Genomic DNA, 27,297 nt, shown 5'->3' with positions numbered 1-27,297 from the left:
GCCGAAGCTGTTCATCCTGAGGGTACCCCCTGGATCCTGCCGAGGCTGGACCCCGGCAGCGTTCCAAGAAGAGTGGCCTGTTTGGGGCCACAATAAACGCTTTTCTTCAAGACAACCAAAAAGTATGCCTTAGGCATGCTTCCATTCAGTCCCAGAAAATACTGAGAAGACAATAAGTATTGTGAATAAAATATGCAATTACTGATGCATCAAGCACATTGTTCAATGGGTGCAGGCAGTGAAGAATACAATGATGACTCAGAGCCACTGCTGTGATGTAAGTTAAGGCGCCAGCAGCGCAGATGGCAACACAGTGCAAGTATTATTGAACAACGAATTCTGAACTCGCAGCCCCCTCTATCACATTAATTGTTAGTCCAGTGAAAAAAGTGCACCCCCAGGTCTCTGTAACCAGCTGCCTGTGAGATGGCTCTCGTGAGGATTATCAAAATGTCATTGTACATTTAAACCATGGAGTCTCCTCACTTGACTCTCTATTCACTAAGCAACCTTTTGATAAATGAGTTGCCATCTTAGTTAAACATCAGGCAGAAAATGCCAAGTGGCTAGGCTGATGGAACTGCTTGGTCTGCCTGTTACATTTCTCAAAGTAAGTGAACTGCCATTATGCTTTTTATTAAAGTCTCTTTATGAGGCTGTTGAGTCAGCAACCCTGAATCCAATCCATCTGGGGACACTGATGAGGTAGTTTCTGAGAACTTTTCTATACAATTTTTGTTCCATATGACACCTTTGACCAGCATTCTTGCCTGGGAAATCCCATGGACAGAGAAGGCTGGCTGGCTACAGTCCATGGGGTTGCAAAGAGCCGAACATGACTTCATGGTTGAAGAACGACACCACCTCTGAAACTGTCTATACAGGGATGATGCTTTATGAAGATTTCAAATATATAATCAGGGACTTTTGGAGTCTAAAAACAAAAACTGACAATAATACCCACAGAGTATTCTCTCCTCCAGCAATTATTAAGATACTATTATTGGGATTTCCCTGGCAGTCCAGTGGTTAAGACTTGGTACTTTCACCTCTGTGGCCAGGTGTAATCCTTGGTTGGGGAACTAATATCACACAAACTGACCCTTAGCCAGAAAAAAAAAAAGTTTATTAAAAAAAATATATTGTTATCTTCTGAATTCTTTTTTTCTTCTTCTGAATTCTTAAGATGACTGTTCTTTTTGGTTTGTTCTTTTGGTTGTGCCTTGCGGCTTGTAGCATCTTACTTCCCTAACCAGGGACTGAACTCAGGCCCTGCTTAGTGAAAGCACCGAGCCCTAACCACTGGACCACCGAGGAACTCCCTGTTCTACACTATATCATTTCTTTAGTTTTAGTTTGGTGCTTTCAACAGTGATCAAATATTCTTCATTGGTGAGGTGAGATTTAATTATGTGCAGCTACAGAGAACTAGCTTGTTCAACTTTCAGCTCGTTCCTAGCGTGTCTCCCAAACTGTGGAGGCTGGAGAGCTGTCACTGCATTCCCCAGATTCCTTTGCAGTTATGGGTGCTGGACGCCCTTTAGGTTCTTTCCAACCAGAGGCACTAAAGGGAGCCTTTCCTCTGGAGCTGCCTCTGTGGGAAGGGAGGCAGGTGAGCTGATGTGGAGTGTGGCAGAGGCGGACATGGAGCTGGCACCCTCACCCAGCAGTCCCGGGTCCCAGCCCAGCTAACAGCAATGTGACGGTCCAGCTCTGCAGGGGTGTGTTGGGATGTATTTCTGGAAGACCAGGTGATTATTCTGTGAGCTATCTATATACCTCAATAAACCCTCTGAGTTTAAACCACCTTGAGTGAATTCTGTTGCTTGTAGTTGAGAACTGACCACTTCCCGTTTTAATTACATTTAACACAGTCATGTTTCTGGTTTCTTCAGTTTTACAGCAACATATTCTCTGCTTTTCTAAGCTGAGACAATGTCCCTTGTATACAGTTAAATGCTATTTAAAAAATCAAACTACCATGGCATTGTTTTGGGATACATCTGTAATTTTATTACAAAACCATTCTTTTGGCATTAGTTGGTTACAGTGAGAGCACGATGCTGTGAGTGTGGCGGAGCAGCTCTGACCTAACAACTGCATCCCCTGCTTTCTGAACCGGAAGGTAAGTTCTTTATATCCTTTATATACCTGCAAACATTAACGCCGCCAATCCTGACACACAAACCATTTAGGGAGAAGTTGATGCTAAGGGGTTAGAGTAAATGTTGATAAGACTACAAAAGTTCCTTTATGGACTTTCTGTTTCCTCTCCCGCCCCCAAATTCTCTGCTTAAAAAAAAATCAAGTTACTTGGAACTAGTCTGAATAGCAGCAGCACCCAAGGAGCATCACACTTAGTTCATGTTAAAAAGCAGTACCTGTGCATTGTACGTTTTACACCACAGGCAAAGAGAATGATCGCTCTAGTTTTTAACTCCTTCATTAGAGTCTCTTAAAAAAATAAAAGCATCCCATCAAGTTCGTCGAGATGGTATTATTGCTGTACGTTTGTAGGTGGGTCACTTTCTGTGCTGTGTTTGCTTTGAAGGGATCTTCCAATATATCTCCAATATTCCTTTCTTATAGTGTCCTTTTCTTTAGCTAGGATTTCACATAACTAAAAACAAAAAACAAAAATTCATTAAAGGAAATGTGTAATTCAGTCCCTAGGGCAAACAGGGATTCTGGGCTAATACAGCTTAATTCAGGTCATGATCAAATGAAACAGACCATCAGAGTCATAGACCACGTGCACTAGTGATGTGGGTGTAGCCCTGAACAGAAGCGCCCGGCATGGAGTTCTGAGTAACCGCATTTTGAAAAGGGCACGCCTGCTGGGGCACTGAGATTCCAGAAGAAAAGTGCCACATCCTGCCAGCTTACCTCTAATGCTTTATTAAGAATGTCCTCCTTGTTGTCACATTGGTTTTCTAGCATGTCTTCATAGATATCCACGAGAAAGGCAATTAGGTAGGGAGAGCTGTGACTTGGCTGTAAGTCAAGTAATTGATTTAACAGATTGGGATATTTGGAAAGACCACGATCCTGCAAAATCCTAAAAAATAAATAAAACTATTCTCAATTTTGAGAAGGAAGAACAAGAATAGTAGAAAGAGTAAGAGAAAATGAGCCCTGTAATATAAGCGAGAAAAGTATTTTGAGTGAGGTTGAAATGAAATGAAAAATTTTTAATTTTTTTGGAGTATAGTTGATTTACAATGTTGTATTGCTGCTATACAGCAAAGTGAAACAGTTATACATACACATATATCCACTCATTTTTAGATTCTTTTCTCATACAGGTCATTAAAAGTATTAGCAGGGCTCTAAAATGAAATTTTTAAATTAAATCCGAGCTTTATGATGGATAATTAAGAGCAGAGTAAAATTAGCTAAAAAGAATAATGAAGTTTAAAGATAATCATTTATAACTCAAACTGTAGCACACAAAATTGAAAAAAAAAAAATCTTAAAATTGAAAAGTGAGGGAAAAAAGACAGGAGAGATGTTTCTGCTTCTTGAGATGGTTAATCATCCCTTGAGCTCTCCAGACATTACAGAGCCCAGCCTCTGACAGACGTCCAAATGCGACTGAGCTCCATCCTCTGTGCTCCTTGGGCTTATTCCCTTGGAGACCTTTAAGTTCAACAAAGGGTCTGGTGAGTCAGTGGCCAGGCAAGAGAGAGCACGCTGATTTAAGGAGTGAGATGTGTTGCAGGAGATCTCCAGCAATGACCTCAGAAAGAGTGGGTGTACATCTGTGCAATCTGCTTATAAATGATGTATCTCATGCTCCTGTGATCCTGAGCTGAACGGAAACTGGTGTGTGTATTCTGTTCTGTGACATAAAGACCACAGGATTCATCAGTACAGGTAAACCTGTACCATTGTTCACTTGTGGACTACTCTAAAAACTGTGCTGGTGTGTGCTTGGGAGGTAAAGAAAAGGGGAGAGGGCACTGTTCTTGGGTGCTGTCACAACACTCTTACACTCACGTTCTCAGATCCAGAGAACTGGAGAGTTCTTTAGTATCTTTCTGGAATCTGATTATGGAACACATTCCATGATCCGTCATATTAGGAGGTTAAAAAATGAAAGCAAAAACCACCTCTTACCCTTTCAAATAATTCCATGCACTTTCATTATGTGGGACTAGCTTGATCATTTCCAGAGTGTACCTGTAAGGAAAAGGTCACAAACAAACATGTATCACTTTAAAACAGCAGTGACAATAATGAGGAACAGTTCCTGTACCGCTGCGTCACAATGCTGCTGTATGCTTCCACTTACCTCTCCCCGTGGACCTGGGACCTCCCTAGATTACTGGATCTAAATTAGACACACTGGGCCCCAAACCCTGCACTAGAGTAAGTAATGTAGCATCAGGGACTGTTATCTAAAGATTAATGAGACAATTAAAAAAAAAGATTCTCAGACAGTATGAAATATGATTTCTTCTCAATCTACAGTACCAACAATATTTCAAGAAACTTAAGACACTAAAAGTAAAGGTTTCCTATACAGAGTATTAATTGTGCATTTATCATTATGAGTTTCATCTAACAATCCTGCCCTAGGGTAGGATTGGGGCAGTCTTTCTATGCTGTATCCTGATGCGTGAGACATGCAGGCACACAAATATTCTTTTAAGGAGTGAACAAGTGAAAATTACTAACTGGACTTCTCTCTCCAATATAGCACGATCATTGTAGCCCGTAGTGTTAGAAATTACAAAGTATCTTTGGTTCCAGACAGAGTTATTTCTCACATCCTCTTTGAGAAGTTGGTCTACATACTGTAGCTCATTATCCCAAAGTTTAAATTCCTAAAAGAACATAAAAAAAAACCATTCAATTAGGAATGTCCTATTATTTATAAACAGTGAAAAGAAATAAATAAGGACTTCCCTGTTAGTGAAGTGGATAGGAATCCACCTGTCAATGCAGGGGACACGGGTTTGATCCCTGGTCCGGGAAGATGCCACGTGCCGCGGAGCAATGTATTAGTCTGTGCTCGAAAGGCTGCGAGCCGCCACCGCTGAGCCTGTGTGCTGCAACCACTGCAGCCCCTGAGCCTGGAGCCTGTGCCCCCAACAAGAAGCCTGCACATGAGGAAGACTAGCCCTGCTCACTGCAACCAGAGAAACCCCACATGCAGCAACAAAGACCCAGGGCAGCCATAAGTAAATAATTTAAAAAAATTTTTAAACGGAAATAAAACTTTAACAAAGTTAAGCAGGGAGAACTGAAGATACAAACTCATTACGTATTTGGAGGGGAGTGACGCTGCGGGTCAAGGAGATGGAGGGTAAGGAAAAGTCATCAAAGGCAGGGGCATGGGGGACTTCTCTGCTGATCCAGGAGTTAAGACTCTGTGCTTCCACTGCAGGGGGCACAGGTTTGATCCCTGGTCTGGGAACTAAGATCCTGCACGCTTTGGGGCACAGCCACAAAGAAAGATGGGAAGGGTCATGAAGAATGAAAAATTAGGGAGTAAGAGTTAGCAGCTAAAGTGGCTGTAATTCAGCACCATCTTGTGGAAAACAATCTAGATACCAAGAAGGATGTTTTAACTACTTGACCCAACTTTTTAGAACTGTTCTAAAAATTAAATCCAAAGGGAAAAAAATAGTATATCTAACTAAGTGCTTGTGTACTGCTTTTTGGTTTGCTTTCTGTTTTGGCGGTGTGGCTCTTAGCTGTGGCACACAGGAACTTTAGCATGTGGGATCTACTTCCCCAACCAGGGACTGAATGCAGACCCCCTGCACTGGGAGGGCGGAGTCTTAGCCACTGGACCACGAAGGAAGTCCTTATGCATTCTTTAATGTGAAAACGTAGAAGAAAAAACCAAACTCAGTAATAAGACAATGATTACCTATACTACTGTATATTAATTTTATGTGATTTATTATTACATATATTAAGCAAAAGGAAGTGTTCAAAAATGCACATATATGGTAAAATTATATTAAAATACATATAGATAAATATACACAACTGGATTTAGATATAAATTTTTACGTTACAAAGCTGTTTCAATTTAAAAAAATTATGGAGAGAAGAGAATCAATAAAGACAACTTGAAAACTTTTGGTGAAATACTCCTGGTATAATGAATAGTGCAGAAAGCAGCAATCACTGGAAAAAATTCACAAGCCACAACACTACAATTGTTTGATGGAACAAATAAAAATGCCCAGAGTGGGAGTCGTAACTATTTTCTTCTATTCAGGATTTAGCATAAAATTTTAACAAGTAGGCAGAAATAAAATACTCAATAGTTACTGTACAATCAGATTACAAGGTTTATGTATGCAATACCTTAAGACATAAAGTGTCCTTGTTAATGAAAATAACAGCTGTACTGAAACTTTACTGCTGGGAAAGACTGAAGGCAGGAGGAGAAGGGGACGACAGAGGATGAGACGGCCGGATGGCATCACTGACTCGATGGAGATGAGTTTGAGCAAGCTCTGGGAGCTGGTGAAGCACAGGGAGGCCTGGCGTGCTGCAGAGTCGGACATGACTGAGCAACTGAACTGAACTGATCAAAAACTTACAACTACTTTTTCTATTCAATTTGCTAGCAAATATAATATGTGATGTAAACTCAATCAAAAAGTATTAAAAAGTCACTATTCTTCTTTAATATGAAGTTACTCATCAACATATCCCAATAGATCATGAAAGTTAACCAACATGAAGGATGTCAGGTTTAATTAAATATCTTAATAGTTCTTAATCACCTTAATCATTATTGTATGTAATGATCTATATGTGTTTCAGTTTAAGTATACATATAATCTGATAGTAATTTAAATTATTTGTTAAAAAAAAAATGTGAATAACACTGTAATAAGAAAGGCAATACCTGAATAACCCACTGTCGGTGTTGCCAGGCATGGTAATTCTTTGCATCCTGAGTAAGAATATCCGCAATAAACTCAAGTTCCTGTGATGGGTCTCTCAGCCATTCCACCAGCACTCGCCTATGATGCCTAAATTCAACAGAAGGAATTTTATGTGAATTTACCCTAAAACGAAAGTATCAGCTGCATGTGTTGTACTAGGTGATGTGGAGGGACATGCAAGAAACAGAAATTCACCTCTATTTCTCAAGACTCTACTGGGAAGAAAAGGTACCACAGGAGAAACTCTAAGAGAAAAAAATTTCAGAACGCTGAATAACAGCTGAGAAAAATAAACAGTAATTTGCATGTAAAATGAATCCACGTACCAAGGGCTTAAAGGTTTAAATGCAGCTAAATCCAGAAGAACAGTAATCTCTCAACAACCACAATATCCTGTGAAAGAATTTTCAACATGCCCAGATGTCACAATTTGACTATAGGAAGTATGATCCTGTCTCATCAAGTATGGAAGCCCGTCTGTGAACCAACAAGCTGTCGGTTTTCCTTAAGTCCGAAGGGGCGCCATTCAAGCAACTGCTTATTTCACCAGCTCATGGGCAAAACAGAATTCACTTCTACTCTGGCAAGTAGCTGTGACAAGTTGGTCGGAAGAAGAATTTCTGTACTAGGAAAATACTTTAAGAGTTCTCTGTCGGGTTCTATTTGTATAATTTTCTTTAGCTGAAATATTTATAAAAATCTATTAGTGAAAATGTTCCAAAATTTACTGTGGTAATGGCTGGACATATATACCCCTTAAATGGGTAAACAGTATGATATGTGAATTATATCTCAATAAAGCTATTTTTTAAAAACCATTAAGATTCACTACATTAAAATGAGCAGGGGTGATGGAGAAAACGAGTAAAGAAAGATTTAATGTTTAAAGGGTGACCTACTCCACATGCATGGAAAATATAAAACTTCATCTTAGAGAACATAAAGGAAGATCCCAGAGGGAAAGGTTTCTAAATAATTTATTTAAGAAGACTTACAAGTCGGTGAACACTAGTGACAATTTATTTTTCCAGGTTACTGACAAATTCTATAATTCAGGAAAAACTTAAGAATTAATTCCTCCATCATGTCAAAATGATTTCTCAGAGCAAAATACTAAGAAGTTCCATGATTTAAAGATCATTAGTTAAATACAGGGGTTAATCTTACAGTGTAAGTTTTCATGGTTAAGAATTTAATAAAAAGTGCAATTAACTGGCATACATGATTTGAATTACTTATACTATCCTAGTTATGATAACAACTAGTGGAGTGGGGAATTTAAAACGCACTGCAGGACTTCCTTGGTATTAGAGTGGATAACAGTCCGCTTGCCAATGCAGGGGACACAGGTTTGATCCCTAGCCTGGGAAGATCCTACATGCTGTGGAGCAACTAAGCCTGTGAGCCAACTATTGGGTCTGTGCTCTAGAATCCAGGAAGTGCAACTACTGAGCGCACCTGCCCAAGAGTCTGTACTCGGCAACAAGAGAAGCCATTGCCGTGAGAAGCCTGCACAGGGCAATGAAGAGTAGCCCTCGCCTGCCACAACCAGAGAAAGCCCACGTGCAGCAGTGGAGATTCAGTGCCGTAAAAAATAAGTAAGTAAAATTTTAAAATTGAATTTAGAAAATTAAAAAATAAAGTGTACTGCAATTAAAAACTATTGGGTTGCCAATAGCACTACTCTGGGTGGCACTGTATTTTGTTTTTCATAATGATAGGTGGTAATGTGTTAATGACAGAGTCTGCAGTATCCAGAGAAGGAAGGTACTTCTCTTCAGCAAAAACTACATGTAATCAAATGCTGAGAAAGCTTGTGATGTCTGGACACTTTTTTTTTTTAAGATAAAATAGTACATAGTTTATATATCTCTTCAGGTAATTTTCTGGATTTTTTTTTTTTTTTTTTTTTGGCCATGCCGTATGCTTGTGCAACCTGAGTTCTCTGACTAGGGATTGAATCCAGGCCATGGCAGTGAAAAGCCCCAAATCCTAACCACTAGACCACCAGGGAACTCCCGTCTGGATATTTACAGCTTTTATATAAAAGCACCTTATTCCGAAGGGTAAAATAACTTTTAAATGAGGGACTGAAAACTGTCTAGACACTTTTTTTACTAAAATAACTTTTATAATGCAATTTCTCAGGAATATAACCATCATCTCCTCAAAAGGAAAGAAGTAACAGAAGCAAAGATGTTTAAAATTCTACAGATGGAAATCTGCAATAGCTATCACTTCCATGCCTTGCCAAATGTTGTTACTCCCTCTCAGATCTACTATGTTGTAACTGTTTGAGAAGATTAAGTATCTATTTATGGTTCATGCTCTTTCTTAACAACAGTATTTGACTATGCAGATAATTATTACCCAACCGGGTCAGAGAGCAGTCCCCTCTGCAGACGGGTCCACAGCTGGAAGCTGTTCCTTCTCTGAAGGCTAACCTGTGCGCTAGGTCCCTTCCCAACTCCAAGAAAGCTCTGACTCTATTCCCTTTTTCTCCAGATTTCTTGCCTTTTCCCTTTCATTAACACTCTTCCCCACATCATGAAGTCTTTGCCACTTTGGGAAAATAAAACCCAAAAGACACAGCCCTGACAAGCTGCTTGCTCTGTCTTTTTTCTCAAGAACCAACTTCATCTCCTGTAAGTGATGCGTGCTCTTCTCTGCGGATCATTTCCTCTTCCTGCCACCCCCGCCATCCTCCCCGACACCTCACTGCTGCCCAGTTGCCCATCCTACCCTGGTGGGAGGATGGCTCACTGACAACCGCCTATGGAACAAACCCACGGGTCGTCTCCACCTCCTGCTCTCCTGGGCCTCTCAGCAGCAGCGGATACTCTCATCTACTCCTTTCTTCCCGAAACTCTCCCTCCTCTTGGTTTCTGTGAGGACACTACCTTCTGGTTTCCTCCCTCGGTCATCCTGGACCACTTCTCTGCCTCTCGAACGCCAATGCTCACCCATGTTCTGTCCCCAACCTCCTCTAATTCTCCCAGAGCATCCTCATCCAGAGCTGTGACTTCAACCAAAGGGGGACACATTTCAACCACTCGCTGGGCAGTTTCAGCCAGGTTTTCTATCAGCACATCAAAGCCTCCTTGTCCAATCCTGCATCTACCCTTCTTTTCCAGAAATGTGCTGCTTTTTTCCTTAAAATTCCCCAAGTGGCTGGCACCACCATTCACCCAATGGTCAAGCCAAAATACAGACATCACTCTTCACCTCCACTCCCCTGAGAAGCTGAACTTCAAAACCTGTTGCTTCTGTCTCCAAAGCCTCTCTCACATGTATCCTTCTATCTCCCCAGCCCTACCACACTCTCTCCCCTAACCCCCACATGGCAACGGCCCGCCAGGGCTCCGGGCATACTCTGCTATCCTCCAGCTGCTGGCAGAGTAAACCTCCTGAGACACAAACCTAATCACATTACTTCCCAGATTAAGATTTGTCAGAAGCTCTCCACTGCGGCTAAGGTCAACTCCAAACCCTTGTCAGTGTCCGTGAGGCTCTTTATGCTCCTACTGCAGGACTCCCCAAAGGCCCGCCAGCCACATGGAACCACACGGAGTTCCCTGAGCGCATCATGCCCTTTCATGTTTCTCCCCAGAGTCCTCTCTTGGCCTCAGCAGTCTCTCCTTGCAGAAATCATCCTTAAATTTCAGGCATAAAGACAGGGCAGTGTGCGTGTCAGTCACTGTACTGGGAAAAAACCAAATGGTGGCGACCCTGAAGAAAGAGCAGGCAGTCAGCGGCACAGAGTGGAGACAGCTCTCGACGGACACCACGGGGCCGCCTCTCCTTCACCAGGACCCGGCAGCCCCGCCGCCCCTTCCCTCCCGCCTCCCCCTCCATCACCTCCAGCACCACGGTCGCTTCCATGCATGCGGCCCGCTAAATGCTGGGAACCGCCCAGACTCTGCCTTTCTTTCCTCCTTGTCCTCTGTCCTCCTGCTCCAAACTTCTCTCCTCCCCGCTGTGTCCTGCTCCTCCCTCCTTGATGAAACCCATGCTCTGGTCTAGGTCAGGAGCTTAGTTTATAGAACACACACTGTAAGAGCTCCACCATTATACTTTTCACACTGCTCTGTAAAATAATTGGTTTCATTATCTGCTTTCCTTTATAGACTTTCATTCATCTTTGTTCTCCAGCATCAATAAAAAAAAAATTTAATAAACAAATGAACAAAAGACCAAATACCAGGGACTCCTTTTATAACATACTGAATAGAAAACTGAACAGAAAACTGAATAGATTTTTCTGTTCGAATTTTTTTCCTGATTCTGGCAGTATTACAATTAATGTCGAAGTCTTAAATCATGGCAGCAAACATTTGAGGGTCAACCGTGGGTTAAGTGCCACTTCACACATTAAACAAAAAATCATCTCAGTTCTCCTAACAACACTGTAAGACAGGTGACATTAGCTCCGGTGCAAGGACTGTAAACAAATGAACAGTTCCTTATGGTTTCGTCACCCACTGGCAGGTACTAATTGATTAGCACAGCAACTTATTTCCTTCTTGTGTTCATCTTACCAAACTTGATAGTTTTTGGGCTGCTCCTCAATTATTGCCGAGATGTAGTTCATTTCCTCATGTAGATCCTTCTGAAGGGACTTTAAGAGAACTCTCCGGAAATGCCTACAGCAAATAATAAGTATCCATAGTGTCATTACTCCACGTACATTGCCAGGCACAGCATCAAATGAAGCCAAAAAACAACAACATAGACACATTTCTGGTAGGTATTCTATATAACCAATAAGTTAGGAATTTAACTGCCTGTGGTTGTCCAAACTTGTACAACTAACTGGTGGCTGGAAGAATCAAGAATTTTGAAGTAAAAATAGTGAAACGCAGCAGGTGTGAGAAAGAAGAAAAGACAACCAATCAGTGATTATTTTCAGGTAATACTCTGGTTACTAGCTTCTACTGCACAAGAATCAAAAATTTCTCTCTCCTCACGTGGTATAACTTGCTCATTTAGATACATTATTCATATAATACACTATTTTATTACAACTATTACCAAATATTTTACTTTTAAAGCCATCATCATAATGCTACTTATAACTGAAAACAAGCTTCTCTTCAATTTCTTGATAGGTAAAGTCAAACCATTAAATAAAACCTTTTCTCTAAAGACATAATAACTCTGGTCTATTTTTACTTCAAAATCTCAAAATATTTCAACTCAGTATATAAGAAGAGACACAAAAACTATTTTAAGTTACCTTTTAAAATGAAATGCTAAATAGAAGAAATGATAGCATTTCTATTATAATTAAAGAAAATTAGGTTGCACAGAGCACATACATATTCGGTTTGGTTTATAGGGTAATTTTAGGCGTACTGTTTTTAAGAAAACAGCAAATAAGTTTAGGAATTTTAAATAAATTATAATTTGCTGTGAGCTGTACATAGCAAAGAAATTCTTACAAGCTTGGAAGTGCGTATTTGAGACACAAAGTGATGGAAGACGACACTAATAGTTCCAGACAAACTTCACCCTCTAATAAGATCCTACAAAAATGACAATAAAGAAAAAGCATAAATCCACAGGGATGAGGGGATACCACAGCAACTGTAAGAGATCAACAAAACTATGGAAGATGGCAAACTGACAGTTTTGAGTGACTTATAAAAACACCAAGTTCTTCAGAGGCAACTCTGGACAGGCTTCTGGTCACCAGAAAGACCAGTCTTGATTAGAAGCTTAAAATGTTCAGCCCCACCTCCCGTTCTCCAGACAGGGGAGAAGGACTGGAAATGAGTTCATAAGCGATCATGCCCACATGAGGAAGCCACCATCAAATCCCAGCAGGAGGGCTTCGGAGAGCCTCCATGTGGGTGAACACACCCAAGCCCTGGGAGGGTGACACACCCCCACTCCAGGAGGACAGAAGCTCCTGTACTCAGGACCTCCCTGCCCAGACCCCACCCTATGTCCTTCTTCACCTGGCTGCGGGTCTCCATCTTTTACCAGATCCTTTAATCAGCTGGCGAACCTAAGTGTTTCTCTGACTTCTGTGAGCTGCTTTCGCAAATCAGTCGGCGGCCCCAAGGAGTGGATGCTGGAGCCTCTGATTTACAGCCCAGCAGGCAGAGGCACAGGATTTGCAATCGGCCCTGGGTGGGGGCAGCTTATGAAACGGAGCCCTTAGCCTGCGGAGTCCAACACCACCCCCAGGCAGACAGCATTAATTAAGCTAAATTACAGGACACCTGTGGGCTGTCACAGAGAGCCACCTGGTAGGGGAAAATCCCACATGCCCTCAGTGACCAGAAGTGACGTGTGCTATGTGCAAGTAAAGAAAATGTGCCGGAGAAGGAGGACTGGGCTTTTCCTAAAAAACCTCGACAACAGACAAGTGGCTTTATTTTCTGGAAATATCAGAAGCAGAAAGAAATATCAGACACCACGCAAACCAGGGTGAGGTGAAGGCTGGAAACAAGGAAATTTAAAACAGCGACACAAACAACAGGCCAGAAACCCCATCCTGCCCGACCTCCCTGCCAGAACTGACCCCCAGAACTGGGGCAGCCAAACGGGCACTCCTCCGACAGCTCTTCTTCAAATACACAAACCAGCCAAGAGAAAAGACCCAGAAATACTGACATGCGAAGATTTCACACAGAACAGCCACACCTCCAGGAACTTCACAGTGAAGCCCTCTCGATGACCAGTTCTGCAACACGCAGGGATGCCAAAGCAGGTTTTTCCTGCTTCCATTGTAGGTGTGAAATGAGAGTCACGAACTACCAGTCATTTGAGAAAAATGTGTACATGGAAGAAAGAGACCAAAATAAACACACAGAAAAATGAAAATATATCCCATCCGTGAAATAAAAAAAACAAAATGCTACTAAAGAATACCCAGAGAACAAAAAAAGAGCTCTTGTAAAATAAAAATGAGTGCAGGGATGTCCCTGGTGGTTCAGTGACTAAGACTCTATGCTCCCAATGCAGGGGGCATGGGTTCGGTCCCTGGTCAGAGAACTAGAGCCCACATTCTGCAACTAAGACCCAGTGCAGCCAAATAAATAAATACACGTTAGGAAAAAAAAAAGAGTGCAGACCAAAGAGACAGAAGATAAAGTTGGGGAAGTATCTCAAAAGCAGATAAAAAGAGAGTTGAAAATAAGAAAAGACAAGTCTCAGAACTACAACATGCAACTAAAAAACATTTCAGAAAGAACAGAGAAGTAATTATCAAAAGAATATAAAAAAATTCCACCCCCCAAAGTTAAAGAAAAGGTTAAAATGAAGGAACAGGATCTTCTCAATAAAGGCTGAAGGAAAGAGGAGGATAGTTTAGAAAACCTGAAGGAAAATGATTTCCAATCTTGAATTCTATTAGTAAAGCTAAGAAGAGACCAAAGACACTCTAAAACATAAAAAAAATCTCAGTAACAATTTCCCATACATCCTTTTGTAAGTTTTCGAGGATCTGGTCTATAAAATGAGAGAGTAAATCAGGAGAGGGATAAGTGTGGGATCTCAAAGACAGGGACGAGACAGGGAAGAGCTGCAGGCCTGACGTACGGGGCCGCAATCTGCTGAAGGGTCCCCACTGTGCTCAGCAGGAACAAGACACTCAACAGGGGTACAGAGTTTGGAAGACAAGTTATTCACTGGAAAAGAGAAAACAAACTGTGATGGAGACAGCATAGGAGATGTAATTCTGTGTCTTCCATAGCAAGACTAATATTTAAAATAAAAAAATTAAAAACAACCAAGCATGTTATTTATAGAGGAGATTTTAAGGAAAAACACTGAGGAGTTGTTACCTCAGGGAGTGGAACGCTGTAGTGAGAAAGAATGGGGCAGAGACTGCTATTTTTCATTCAATGTGACCTTTAAACTCATATGTAACTTATTATTTTGATAAAAATTAAAGTTAAGAAAAAAAAACATCGAAATGAAAACCTCAGACATTCAGACAGGAAATAATGATGATGTGTCTTACCACACTGTGTAATTGGCTGCATTTAACTCAATAGCATCTCTGGTTAATTTAAAAGCCCGCTCACTTCTCTCGTCGCGCTGCAGGACAGCCCGGAAATAATCATAGACGTCCTGAACTAGAAACAGAGCACACAACTGCATTAGGACAGTCTTTCTTGCTTAAAACGACCACTATAGTACAAAATGTTGTTTGTTTTCTATGTCTAGGAGGAAGATATCTTATTGCATGTATACGATTTACAACAATAAGCGAAACAAAGAAGTCCAGCGATGGTGACCGCCAACCTGAGAATTTGTCACAGCCACAATCCATGTGACCGAGCTTACTGCACATTCGGGTTTGATGCCAGAATCCAGATACCCCAACGATGTTGTGTATTAAGGAAAAACTAAGCATGCATACACTCAAATATTCACTTGGCTATTTTTTTCAAATTTTGATTACTTTCTTAAACTGAAAAAGGAATCCACACCATGACAGAAAACTCAAACAGTACAGCAAGTCCCACACTAAGCTTCCATTCCACTCAATTCCCAGTCCTTCTCCCAAGAAGCAACTGCAGAGTGATTCTAGTATATCCTTCTAAATATATCCTATCATATACAGGTGATTCTATCTTCCTTTTTTTTTTTTTTTTTTAATACAAATGAGATCACATCACACTCTTATGCTCTGGGCTGTCTTTTTTTCACTAATACATTCAGTTCAGTTGCTCAGTCGTGTCCAACTCTTGGCAACCCCACGGACTGCAGCACGCCCTGTCCCTGCCGTCTATGGGATGTCCCTGTCCATCACCAACTCCTGGAGCTAGCTCAAACTCATGTCCATCAAGTTGGTGACGCCATCCAACCATCTCATCCTCTGATGTCCCCTTCTCCTTCCACCTTCAATCTTTCCCAGCATCAGGCTCTTTTCCAAGGAGTCAGTTCTTCGCATCAGGTGGCCAAAGGATTGGAGCTTGAGCTTCAGCATTCAGGACTGATTTCCTTGAGGATTGACTGGTTGGATTTCCTTGCAGTCCAAGGGACTCTCAAGAGTCTTCTCCAACACCACAGTTCAAAAGCATCAATTCTTCAGCACTCAGCTTTCTTTATAGTCCAACTCTCACATCCATACATGACTACTGGAAAAGCCAAAGCTTTGACTAGATGGGCCTTGTTGGCAGAGTAATGTCTCTGCTTTTTAATATGCTGTCTAGGTTGGTCATTGCTTTTCTTCCAAGAATTAAGTGTCTTTTAATTTCATGGCTGCAGTCACCATCTGCAGTGATTTTGGAGCCCAAAAAATAAAGTTTCTGTTTCCACTGTTTCTCCATCTATTTCCCATGAAGTGATGGGACCGGATGCCATGATCTTAGTTTTCTGCATGTTAAGCTTTAAGCCAACCTTTCACTCTCCTCTTTCACTTTCATCAAGAGGCTCCTTAGTTCTTCTCTTTCTGCCATAAGGGTGGTGTCATCTGCGTATCTGAGGTTATTGATATTTCTCCTGGCAATCCTGATTCCAGCTTGTGCTTCAACCAGCCCAGCATTTCACATGATGTACTCTGCATATAAGTTAAATAAGCAGGGTGACAATATACAGCCTTGACATACTCCTTTCCCGATTTGGAACGGGGATGTTCCATGTCCAGTTCTAACTGTTGCTTCTTGACTTCCATACAGATTTCTCAGGATGCAGGTCAGGTGGTCTGGTATTCTCAACTCTTTAATAATTTTCCACAGTCTGTTGTGATTCACATAGTGAAAGGCTTTGGTGTAGTCAATAAAGCAGTAGATGTTTTTCTGGAACTCTCATCCTTTTTCAATGATCCAACGGATGTTGGCAATTTGATCCCTGGTTTCCCTGCCTTTTCGAAATCCAGAATATCTGAAAGTTAACTAATACATTATTCAACGTCATATAAACTAGTACACATATCTATAGAAAACCACTTGGTAATTTCTATTAAAAATTAAAACTGACTATTCATTGACCTTAGTTCTTAATCCAGTTAAGTTTTCTTACAAATAAACTCCTGTATGTGCCCAAAGCATCCAAGGACATTTAGAGAGTTATTTGATAACATAAGAAATAAAAAGCAAGAAAAATTGGAAACGGAAATTTCCATTAGTAAAGAATGAGGTAAGTCCCTCATGGTACACCCATACAACAAAACCCTATGTAGCTATTAGTAACAATGCTGCTCTAGTATATACTGAAGTGGAACAATTTCTAAGATGCTGTTGAGTGAAAAAAGGAAGTTGCATAATAGCAGCTATTCATTTAAAATACATGCTTGGTAAAAAAAAAAATCTGCTTATTTATTTTTTTACGGCCGTGCTGGGTCCTCATGCAGTTATGGTGCATGGGTTTCTCACTGTTGCAGCTATTCCTGCAGTGGAAGGTGGGTTCCAGAGCGTGTGGGCTTAGCTGCTCCGTGGCATGCAGCATCCTCCCAGACCCACCTGCACTTGCAGATGGATTCTTACCTACTGGACCAGCAGGGAAGCCCAATATATGCTTATTTATGAATAATACTAGTTGGAGGAACAAGAATGGGAAGAAGACATAACTTTCCACTGCATTCCACTACAAAGCTTACTGCATTTTTCAAACAGCTGCACAGCACTGCACTGTATGGCCACTGTATCTAATTCATCCCTGTCAATGTATGTTTAAGCGGCTTTCCTTCTTTCGCTGTCCTGTCACTGTATTCTTCTGTGCACACGTGCGAATTCAGCCCCTACGTGGGCTATACACGTGGATCAAGAGTACGTGCACGGCTGGTGCTGACAGACAGTGCCAGATGAACCTCTCAAGAAAGGTCTGATCAATATACAGTGCCTCCGGGAAGGCATGGATACACCTGTACTTTCCACATCCTCACTGAGACAGCATCAGAATTTCTGATCTTTGCCAGCCTCTCAACTGACAGAACTTTAGACCTTGACAATTTTTATCTTGTTTTATTCTCATTTCCACAAGAGAAACTGAGGCTTAGAGAGATTCACAAGTTCACGTGGCCCAGAGTACTTTGGAGGTAGAGGTTAAATATACAAATCTAGTCTGACACCCAAGACCATACCGCTAGTCACAATGAACTAGGTAGGAGACATTGCAGTTGAAATGCCCTCACATCACAGCACAATGTAGAGAACGGATTAAGGCCCCAGACAGACTGCTTAAAAAAACCCAGATGCTAAATATTCCCATACTTCTCTTGCCACAATTAAAAATCTATGTGGACATGTTATGCTATTTTTCTTATAACATACCATTTTCCAATTACTGACAAGAGCTCACAAACTTTTAGCAGGCCAGTATGCATGTCAGTATATCCTAATCTGCCTAACCATTCTGCTGCTACTGCTGATGTAGATTTTTTTCAATTTTGTTTCATAAAAATCACTACTTTAAGCGACTTTTCATTAAAAAATAAACAATACACATGAATGTATTTATGTGTGTGCCTTCCCCAGCGGCTCAGTGGTAAACAATACACCTGCAATGCAGACGACGCAGGTTTAATTCCTGGGTCGGGAAGATCCCTTGGAGGAGGAAATAGCAACCCACTCTGGTATTCTTGCCTGGAAATTCCAATGGACAGAGGAGCCTGGTGGGCTACAGTCCATGGGGTGGCAAGAGTCAGATGTGACTCAGCATGCACACACACATGCAAGCACACACATGTTGTGTCCTTAGACTACAACCCCCAAAGTGAAATTATCAGAGGAGAGCACAAATAATTATAGTTCTTTCCGAGCACACAAAGATCATCTACTTCTAAACACTATCTTTAGAATGCTGAGTTTAATTTACACCAAAGTAAAATTTAGAAACATAAATGGTACATAACTATGGAATATTATGTGGTCATTAAGAACCAAGCTCCAAAACACTTTAAAATGTGAAACAAAATGTTTGTAACACATTAACGATATATACAGAGTATACACACATAATTTTACATTCACACGTGCACACATACTAACTCTGTGGAGGGAATTCCTGACCAGTCCAGTGGTGAGGCCTTCATGCTTTCACTGGGGGTGGGCATGGTTTGATTCCTGGTTGGGAACTAAGATCCCACAATCCACGTGGTGTGCCCAACAATAAATGAATAAATATTAATTAAAAAAAAAAAAGAAACAAACCTAACTCTGTGGAAACGTATTTGCTGAGGAGTGAGAGGCTATGTACCAAATGTTATCAGCAGTTAGAGTTCTGGATGATGAGACTCTTCTTTTGATGGTAACGTTTCAAATTTTTCTACAATGAGCATGTGTGTGCCTGCTAAGTCGCTTCAGTTGTGTCCAACTCTTTGCGACCCTATGGACTGTAGCCCACCAGGGTCCTCTGTCCATGGGATTCTCCAGTAAAGAATACTGGAGTGGGTTGCCATGCTCTCCTCCAGCGGATCTTCCCAACCCAGGGATTGAACCAGCGTCTCCTGCATCTCCTGCATTGGCAGGCAGGTTCTTTACCACTAGCCCCACCTCAGAAGCCCACAATGAGCACGTGATACTTTAAAAAGCACTTGAAGTTTCTGGTATCTGGTGCTGCTGCCCACTGCACTGGATCTGTATCAGTGGGAATGGCTGCTACCAGTCCAGTTTACATGTCTCTCCAGACACTTTTCCAAGCAGATAAATGCAGCTCTGTTCTTGTTTATTTTTAATGAAGTTGGTATAACATTTTCATTCTGCTTTTTGGCATTTTTCCCCTCAGTGATGTGTCCTTTTATGCCTGTGTATATACATCTCTGTCATTCTTTGTTCACTTTTCCATACAGTGGATATGGCATAATTTACATGTCAATGCTATTTTGGGTTAATAAATAGAATTTTATATTTATTAGATTTTTCTGATATTAAATTTTTATATTAAAAGTCTTTTAATTAAAAATTACAAATTTAATATACTGTCATACTCAAAGTTTCTAAAACTTATGTGCCCCCTTTTCACTCAATACTGTTTCCACAATCTGTCCCTATTATAACAGACCTAAGATCCTCTTGGATCCTGACGGCTCAGCTGGTAAAGAATCTGTCTGCAATGTAGAAGACTCGGGTTCGATCCCTGGGTCAGGAAGATCCGATGGAGAAGGAAACGGTAACCCACTCCAGTATTCTTGCCTGGAGAATTCCATGCACAGAGGATCCTGGAGGACTACAGTCCATGGGGTCACAAACAGTCGGACAGGACTGAACACCTCCCACACACACACACCCAAGATCCTTTTACTGATTATACAGCATACGATTGTATGACGATACATTTATCTATTCTTCAAAACACAAATATATAGTTGGTTTCCAATATTTTGCTTTTTCAAAAATTACTGAGAATTTTAACAGTTATCAGAACTGTTTCATTATTTCACGTGCATAATTCACTCACTTATCTTCCTTGGTGGTTTATAAAGTAGTTATCTTCCCTGGTGGCTCAGATGGTAAACAATCAACCTGCAATGCAGGAGACCCAGGTTCAATCCCTGGGTTGGGAAGATTCCCTGGAGAAAGGAATGGCAACCCACCCCATTATTCTTGCCTGGGAAATTCCATGGACAGAGGAGCCTGGCGGGCTATAGTCCATGGTGTTGCAAAGAGTCAGACATGACTGAGCGACTCTCACACTCACACTGACACACACATACACACAGTAGTTACTTCTATTATTCTCGCTTTGCACCAGAGGAAACAAGAAGTACGAGAGGTAAAATAACTTGTTCGAAGTTACAGAGCCAGTAAAGTGGCACAGTTAAGAATCTGAACCAGGTGGTCTGGCTCTGAAGTCTGTGCTCTTAGCCTCCTAGGATATGTCTTTTTTTTTTAACTAATTTTTTACGTTGCGATGAGTCTTAGTTACTGCATACAAGTTTCCTCTAGTTGTGGAGAGTGGGTGCTACCCTCTGGTTGTGGTGTTCGGGCTTCTCTTGTTGCTGAGCCTTAGACACACAGGCTCAGTAGCTGCAGCTCAGGCTGGGCCCTAGAGCTTGGGGTCAGCAGTTGTGGCACATGGGCTTAGTTGTTCTGAGGTATGTAAGATTTTCCTGGACCAGGAATCAAACCCGTGTCCCCTGCATTGACAGGCGGATTCTTATCCACTGTACCACCAAGGGAAGTCCAAGGACATGTCTTTGAAGTCATAAGCCAGAGTGAACCCAGAATGAATCATGAGAAGCAGCACTTAAAGGTTGTAAGATGTGAGAATTTCCCACTTTCACTAAATATATACATGACAGTGCTTTCTAAAATGGCTAAACATACAAAAATTTCCACCTGAAAACTATAGATCTGTTCATACTTCTCAAATCTGACATCACAAAACAGCTTATTTCTCATTTCTAATGATAATGGATTTTTTCCCCCTTATTTAATGGCCAATGAAATTGCATCTTCTATGAAGTGCCACTTCATACCATTTGTCTATTTTTTTATTAGTCTGCCAGTTTCTTTTTCTTTAGAAATTCCTTTCAAGGTTCTGAGTATCAATCCTCTGTTTATACATCTTCTCTCAAACTGCTGATTGCCTTTTAACTTACTCACGGTGTCTTCCGTTGCACAAAGGAAAAATTCTGATACACTCATAGATCAGTTTTGACTGATGGGTCATTTTTCTCTTTTCCTTTGTGCTTTCTAACAATGATATATTTAAGAATTAAAAACGCTGTTTTTTTTTAACCCTGCAAAAAATATCTTATTATTTTTAACTGAGAGAGAAATGTATGGCTGTGTAAGTTTCCATAAGGTGCCTTACAAATCTGGAAAAGTTGCAGTTTTCATTTCTCTGATCACTGGTGAGGTTACTAGCTCTTCACAGACATTTTTATTTCTTCCAGTGAATTATCTCTTCACGTATAATCTCTCTCATAATTTGGAAGCTTTTCAGTTTCATACCTTCTGATCTTCTCAATCAATTCTGAGTTTTACATCTTGCCTAGTAATTCCTTCTTTACCCTAAGAATGAAAGATTACACTATTTGCTCCTAGTATGTTTACAGTTCTGTTTTAGAACTTAAATCCACATGTAATCTATTTTATGTAAGATATGATATAGGGATACAACTTTGTTTACAGCCAAATGCACAGGTAACTGTAACAAAATCATTACTTGATTAATCCATCTTTCATACAGATATGAAATGTCCTTTTTATCAAGTTCTTACCTACACTGATAATTTTTAATTATTTGTTAATCTATTTCTGTACCAGTTCCACATGTTAAGAACTAAGCTTAGTAGTACACTTTCATATTTGATAAGGCAAACTCTCATACCATTGTTCTTTCTTTACAAACATTTCTTGACATTACCCTATAATCAGAAAAAACATTCCTTGTAAAATGTAAAAACATTTACATGTAAAAACATGTAAAATGTAAAAACATTCCTTGTAAAAAAAAAAATTCCCTTGTAAAAGAGGAATAATTTCGGATAAGAGCCTTAATTGAAAGAAACATATATATATACACACACATACATAAAACTACAAAACAAGCATTCTCTTTTGTTTATCCTTTCCTTGAAGAATAACAACATCTGCATGGTTTTCAATTTACAAAGCATTCCACATTCATTATGAAAGAACACTTTGTCAAAGAAAATAATCCACTCACTTTAATATCAGAAATGCATTCGAACTGAGTCAAACATTTCATAGTCAAAATATAGTTCAAAATGCTCATGTTTCAACAACCAAAGTTTATTCTAAATAAAACAGAAAATCATTCATCCACATGTAATTGATTTTATGTAAGATATGATATAGGGATACAACATCAATTTTATGTACAGATTAAATAGTAAATGAAAAGCGCAATCACATAGTAGCTACTATGTATTATAAAGTAACATTTAGGACTTATATTTAGAGTATGTCCATTGTTTAGACAAAATGAAATTTGTCATCATGAAAGTAAATTACAAAACCCCCACAAGATTAGTTTAAGTCATTTAGACCTTTATCAGACAAAAATCTGTCATCTATCTATAGTTGTGAATTTCAATTTTGCTACTAATTTGACTTACAGGCCTTTCCCAATTAAAAATAAACTTACATTTCTCACTATAAATGATCTGGACCACTGGATTGGGGCCATCATTCTGTGGCACTGGATCTATATCAGCCCATTCTGCTCTGTCCCTGAAAATATAGATATTTTTCAGTGATTATATTCAAGCATGTAAAGAAAAAATGAAATTTGATGTTCTTTAAAATGTCAATGATTACACTTTAACATCTTGGTGAGATTCTTCATGAACAAGTCTATCATTTTGATTTACAATATTAAACTTTGAAATAAAAATAAAGTGAATAATTTTCCAATTAAAGTAATTTAAATCAATAGTTTTCTAATTTAAAGTTTTGCCTAAATGCAAAAGTAGGTTTCTGTAGCAAGTACACAATAGTTTTAAATTAGAAATCAATCCAATTCATTGGTCTAATAAGACTCTTTGGAGTCAATCAACATTTTTTAAAAACTTGAATAACACTTTATTTGAATCATCTAAATAACTAGAAACTTATATTTAAAAATAAAAGTAATCACTATCATTTGCTTGTACACCAAGAGGCGGTCCAGGTGGTCAGTAGAGGTTGGAATCTGTGGAACACTGGCTCTACCACTGAACTAGCTATTGTGACCTTGAGAAAGTTACTTAAACTCTCTGGGCAGCAATTTTGTCATTTATAAAATGGAGATGATACTATTACCAACCAATTTTAGAAGGCTATCTGGAGGTTTGAGATAACGTTATGCGCTGAAAACGTGCATAATAGTAAGCATACAGTACATAGTAAATATGCTCTATATACACTATACAATTAGCATGTATTACAGAGTAGACACACTAAATGTACTATATAATATTACTGTATGCTTAAGTATATATGCTGTACGTTATACACACAGCATCTAATAAATGCATATAGCAAATATTCAGTGACTACTACTTCTCATTATCAAAGCTAAAATAGATTATAGTGGCAACAATGGGTGCCTATAGACATTGCTGTGTAAACTGCTCAGGGTGACCAAATTTTCTTTAACCACTCTTTTACCTATAGTCTTATCCTACTGCCCATTTTTCAGTTCTGTGTACTAATCAGCTATGGGCAGCAAAAATTCTGTGGTATGTAGACAAATTCTAAAATTGTGTCCATTTTATAAGGAGAAACGCAGTGGAAAGCATGCGTTTCCTGAGGCGTGAGACCTCGATGAGAGCGGTATGAGAAAGCTAGGGCTTCCCTGGTAGCTCAGCTGGTAAAGAATCCGCCTGCAATGCAGGAGACCGGTTTCGATCCCTGGGTTGGGAAGACCCCCTGGAGAAGGGAAAGGCTACCCACTCCAGTATTCTTCGGCTTCCCTGGTGGCTCAGCTGGTAAAGAATGCGCCCGCAATGCGGGAGACCTGGGTTCGATCCCTGGGTTGGGAAGATCCCCTGTAGAAGGGAAAGGCTACCCACTCCGGTATTCTGGCTACTGGCCTGGAGAATCCCATGGACTATATAGTCCGTGGGGTAGCAAAGTGCCGGACAGGACTGAGCGACTTTCACTTTCACTTCACGAGAAAGCTTCGGGCAGGGGAACCTGACACAGGTCAGGGAGGAAACCCGACTATCGACTATCGCACGCCTCCGTGAGGAACTCTTGAGGGCTGTGGGGGCCACCTCCACCAACGGAGAGCTCGAACACATTAACTTCGAGGACGCAACCTGGAGAGGTGCCTTTCAAACTCGCTTCCTAAAATCTAGGCAAATCAGCCATCGGATGGGGCTTTTACCTAGAATTACGGGAGGAAAAATAAGACACGCGAGAAAAGGATTTGTCTGTCATTCGATTCTGCAGGTTCAAGTGGAGCTTGGGGTGGGGGGGAGGGTGAAAATGGGCATGACCAATAGAAAGCGACTGATGGGGATGGGGACGGACCGAGTGCCGGGCAAAAGTCGGGGAGGAAAAGGCGAGAAAGTTGCGGCAGCGCCCTACACAGCGCGCCGCTGACACCGCGGCCCGGGCGGCGAGGAGACAAGTAACGGGGTTTGTCACCCCCTTCTCATCCTCAGAGCGTAACTCGGCGCTAAAACCGCTGAAAGACGACGCTGTCCTGGGGTCCCTAAGATCTTCAGGCGAGCTCTCTGCGTGTCGGCAGGACAAAACCCACAGGGAAGACCCGTCCCCAAAGCGAGCCAGCCTAGGACCTTGAGGAAATCACTCCCTGCCAGCAACCCCACCGCACACGAGCCCTCAGGCTCCGGGCCCCACCCCCGCCGCCGGACTCCCGAGGCCGCGCCACAGCGCCGGCCGCGGCCGCCCCGCCAGCCAGCCCGGCGCGGGCGACGGGGGTCTCCGGCGCCAGACGGCCTGCCGTGGGCGTTACCTGTACAGGACATAGGTGGGCGAGTCCAGGCTCAGGAACCCGTCGTCCATAGGGGACGCCGCCGCCGCCGCCTCTTCCTGCGGCGGCTGGGGAGGCGGCGGAGGAGGATGCGGCTGGGGCGGCGGCGGCGGCTCCGGCTGACCAGGCTCCCCGCCTTGCGCGGCCTCCCCGACCCCGTCGGCGGCCGCCATCACTGCTCTACCCCGAGCTGAGGAGGTGGCGGAGGCCCCGCCCCCGGGCCCGCCCCCAGCCCCGCCCCCTCACGACAGCCACTTCCGGTGTCCCGCGCCTACCATAGAGACGCGGGCCAGAGGGTCCCGCGCCCCTGCCCGGCTGTGTTCGGTTTGCGCGGTGCGCGCTGGGGGGCTGTGTCTCGCTTACTGGGACGTCGGTTTCCCCCTCGCCCGGTCCGCGGGTCTGACTGAATACCTGTGGCTGGTGTCCCGAACGTGCTCGTGCTGTTCGGTGGTTGTTGGTGCCGCCGGGGGAGCCTCGGAAGCCTGGATGAGCGCTCCGCGTTAGCCTTCTTCCAACGACATTTACATTCCTCGTACACCGTTTTTTTGTTTGTTTGTTTTTTCCTTTTGGGTGCCAAGAGTTTAGACTGCAGAATTCCAGTAGACCAGGGCTTTTGTCTTTTGAAATTAAAGTTCTGATTATACAAGGAAAATGTGTGTACGTTATAGGAAAGGTAAACGTTCATTTTACACACACTGACTACCAAGTGTAGGCAGGGCTTGCTCGTGAACGAAATAAAGTCTCTGCTCTAAAATATGCCTTTAAGAGTCCAGGACGAGCAACTCCACAGATGGTGTTTTGGTGTTTCGGTTGTTTTGAGCTGCAGGCATTTGAAAAACAGCAAATGCGGGAGAAGCTTTCTCTGAACTCCCTCACCTGCCTAAACACAGACCCTCCAAAGAAGAGCTCAGTGTAACTAAGCCCTCTCCCTGGGAGTTTCAAGAGTAGGAGTGGATGCCACACCCAGAAAAGTTTTGTTCAACTCTCATATCTCCAACCTATTCTAAGGGCCCATTCGTCGTCTTTCATTGTTCCTAAAAACGTTTTACTCTCCCCGTAAGAGGTCTTCATCTCCCCGAAGCCTGAATTCGTTTTTGTTTGTTTTTGGCCATGCCTCCCAGCTCCCGCAGCCAGGGACTGAGCCAGGCCTCTCACTAGTGAAAGTCCAAGTCCTAACTCTAGACCTCCAGGGAATTCCCTAAGCCTGAATTCTAAACCACCTCAGGGAGTTGTTAGTTTTCCTTTGGATATCTCTAGTCATTTTTGTATTTTCTCTAGGTATACACAGGCATACTGCTAAGTCACTTCAGTCATGTCCGACTCTGTGTGATCCCATAGACGGCAGCCCACCAGGCTCCCCCGTCCCTGGGATTCTCCAGGCAAGAAAATCACCATGCATTTTTAAATCTCAGGGCAAGTTTTGAAATCAACCTTTTCTAATTCGAGTATGAGAACCTAATAATTAAAAAATGTCTTGTTATTATTTACAACCCAATTGCAAACTGCAATTTGCAACTTAATTTTTAAATTACAAACCCAATGTGAGTTGAGAACTTTAGAAGATATACAATCTCTTAGGAGCAGATAGGGGTTGGAAAACATAACATAATTAATCAACCCCTAAACAATCTAGAAATGAGTTTTAGTGGGGTTCATGTGGATGATAGTGTATTCCAATGTACACCAAAGAGACACCTAGGAATTTTCTAAAAGTCAGGCATGCTGACAGCTAACATGATTATTTTCATTAGCGAATTCCAAGTGGTCTGTTTTCAATCTCTAAATTTCTTTGGAAATTCTGAGAGCCATTCTTCCTCAGAACCTCCAAAACTAATTTGTAAAGTATTGGATTATAAAATTCATGTAGTGGTGATACTTTATCAAACTGTGCTTGTTCTTTTGTAGTCAAATTGGTTATTAAAATGTTAAGATTATATATTTCAAATGGTCATTAAATGGGCTGTTTAAACACACACACACACACAAAAGAACACTGGAGTCGGTTGCCATTTCCTTCTCCAATGTGTGAAAG

The 27,297-nt window shown here is 41.5% G+C and overlaps 1 protein-coding gene across 1 annotated transcript; it reads right to left on the bottom strand.

Annotated features, from left to right (window-relative positions):
• Positions 1-1,987: 1,987 nt before the first annotated feature.
• On the bottom strand, positions 1,988-25,469 carry FNTA (farnesyltransferase, CAAX box, alpha). The gene is made up of 9 exons (XM_043454382.1): positions 25,248-25,469; positions 22,929-23,014; positions 14,890-15,004; positions 11,456-11,560; positions 6,878-7,004; positions 4,681-4,829; positions 4,120-4,182; positions 2,887-3,058; positions 1,988-2,620 (listed from the first exon to the last, which is right to left on the bottom strand). Exons 1-9 carry the CDS (start codon positions 25,436-25,438, stop codon positions 2,498-2,500), a joined length of 1,131 nt encoding a protein of 376 aa, XP_043310317.1. The 5' UTR covers positions 25,439-25,469; the 3' UTR covers positions 1,988-2,497.
• Between the last annotated feature and the right edge of the window lie 1,828 nt (positions 25,470-27,297).

Source organism: Cervus canadensis, chromosome 31, assembly GCF_019320065.1.
Source record: "Cervus canadensis isolate Bull #8, Minnesota chromosome 31, ASM1932006v1, whole genome shotgun sequence".
In the NCBI taxonomy this organism is placed as follows: domain Eukaryota; kingdom Metazoa; phylum Chordata; class Mammalia; order Artiodactyla; family Cervidae; genus Cervus; species Cervus canadensis.
This window is presented reverse-complemented; position numbering and strand designations above follow the sequence as displayed.

What these genes read in the sequence shown, in the direction of transcription:
- FNTA (XM_043454382.1), bottom strand. Translation starts at nt 25,438, where the DNA reads ATGGCGGCCGCCGACGGGGTCGGGGAGGCCGCGCAAGGCGGGGAGCCT. An exon ending in ACCGACAGTGGGTTATTCAG is followed by an intron (nt 4,830 to 6,877) that starts GTATTGCCTTTC and finishes ATGTTCTTTTAG; the next exon opens with GAATTTAAACTTTGGGATAA. An exon ending in GCATGGAATTATTTGAAAGG is followed by an intron (nt 3,059 to 4,119) that starts GTAAGAGGTGGT and finishes TTTATTTTTTAG; the next exon opens with GATTTTGCAGGATCGTGGTC.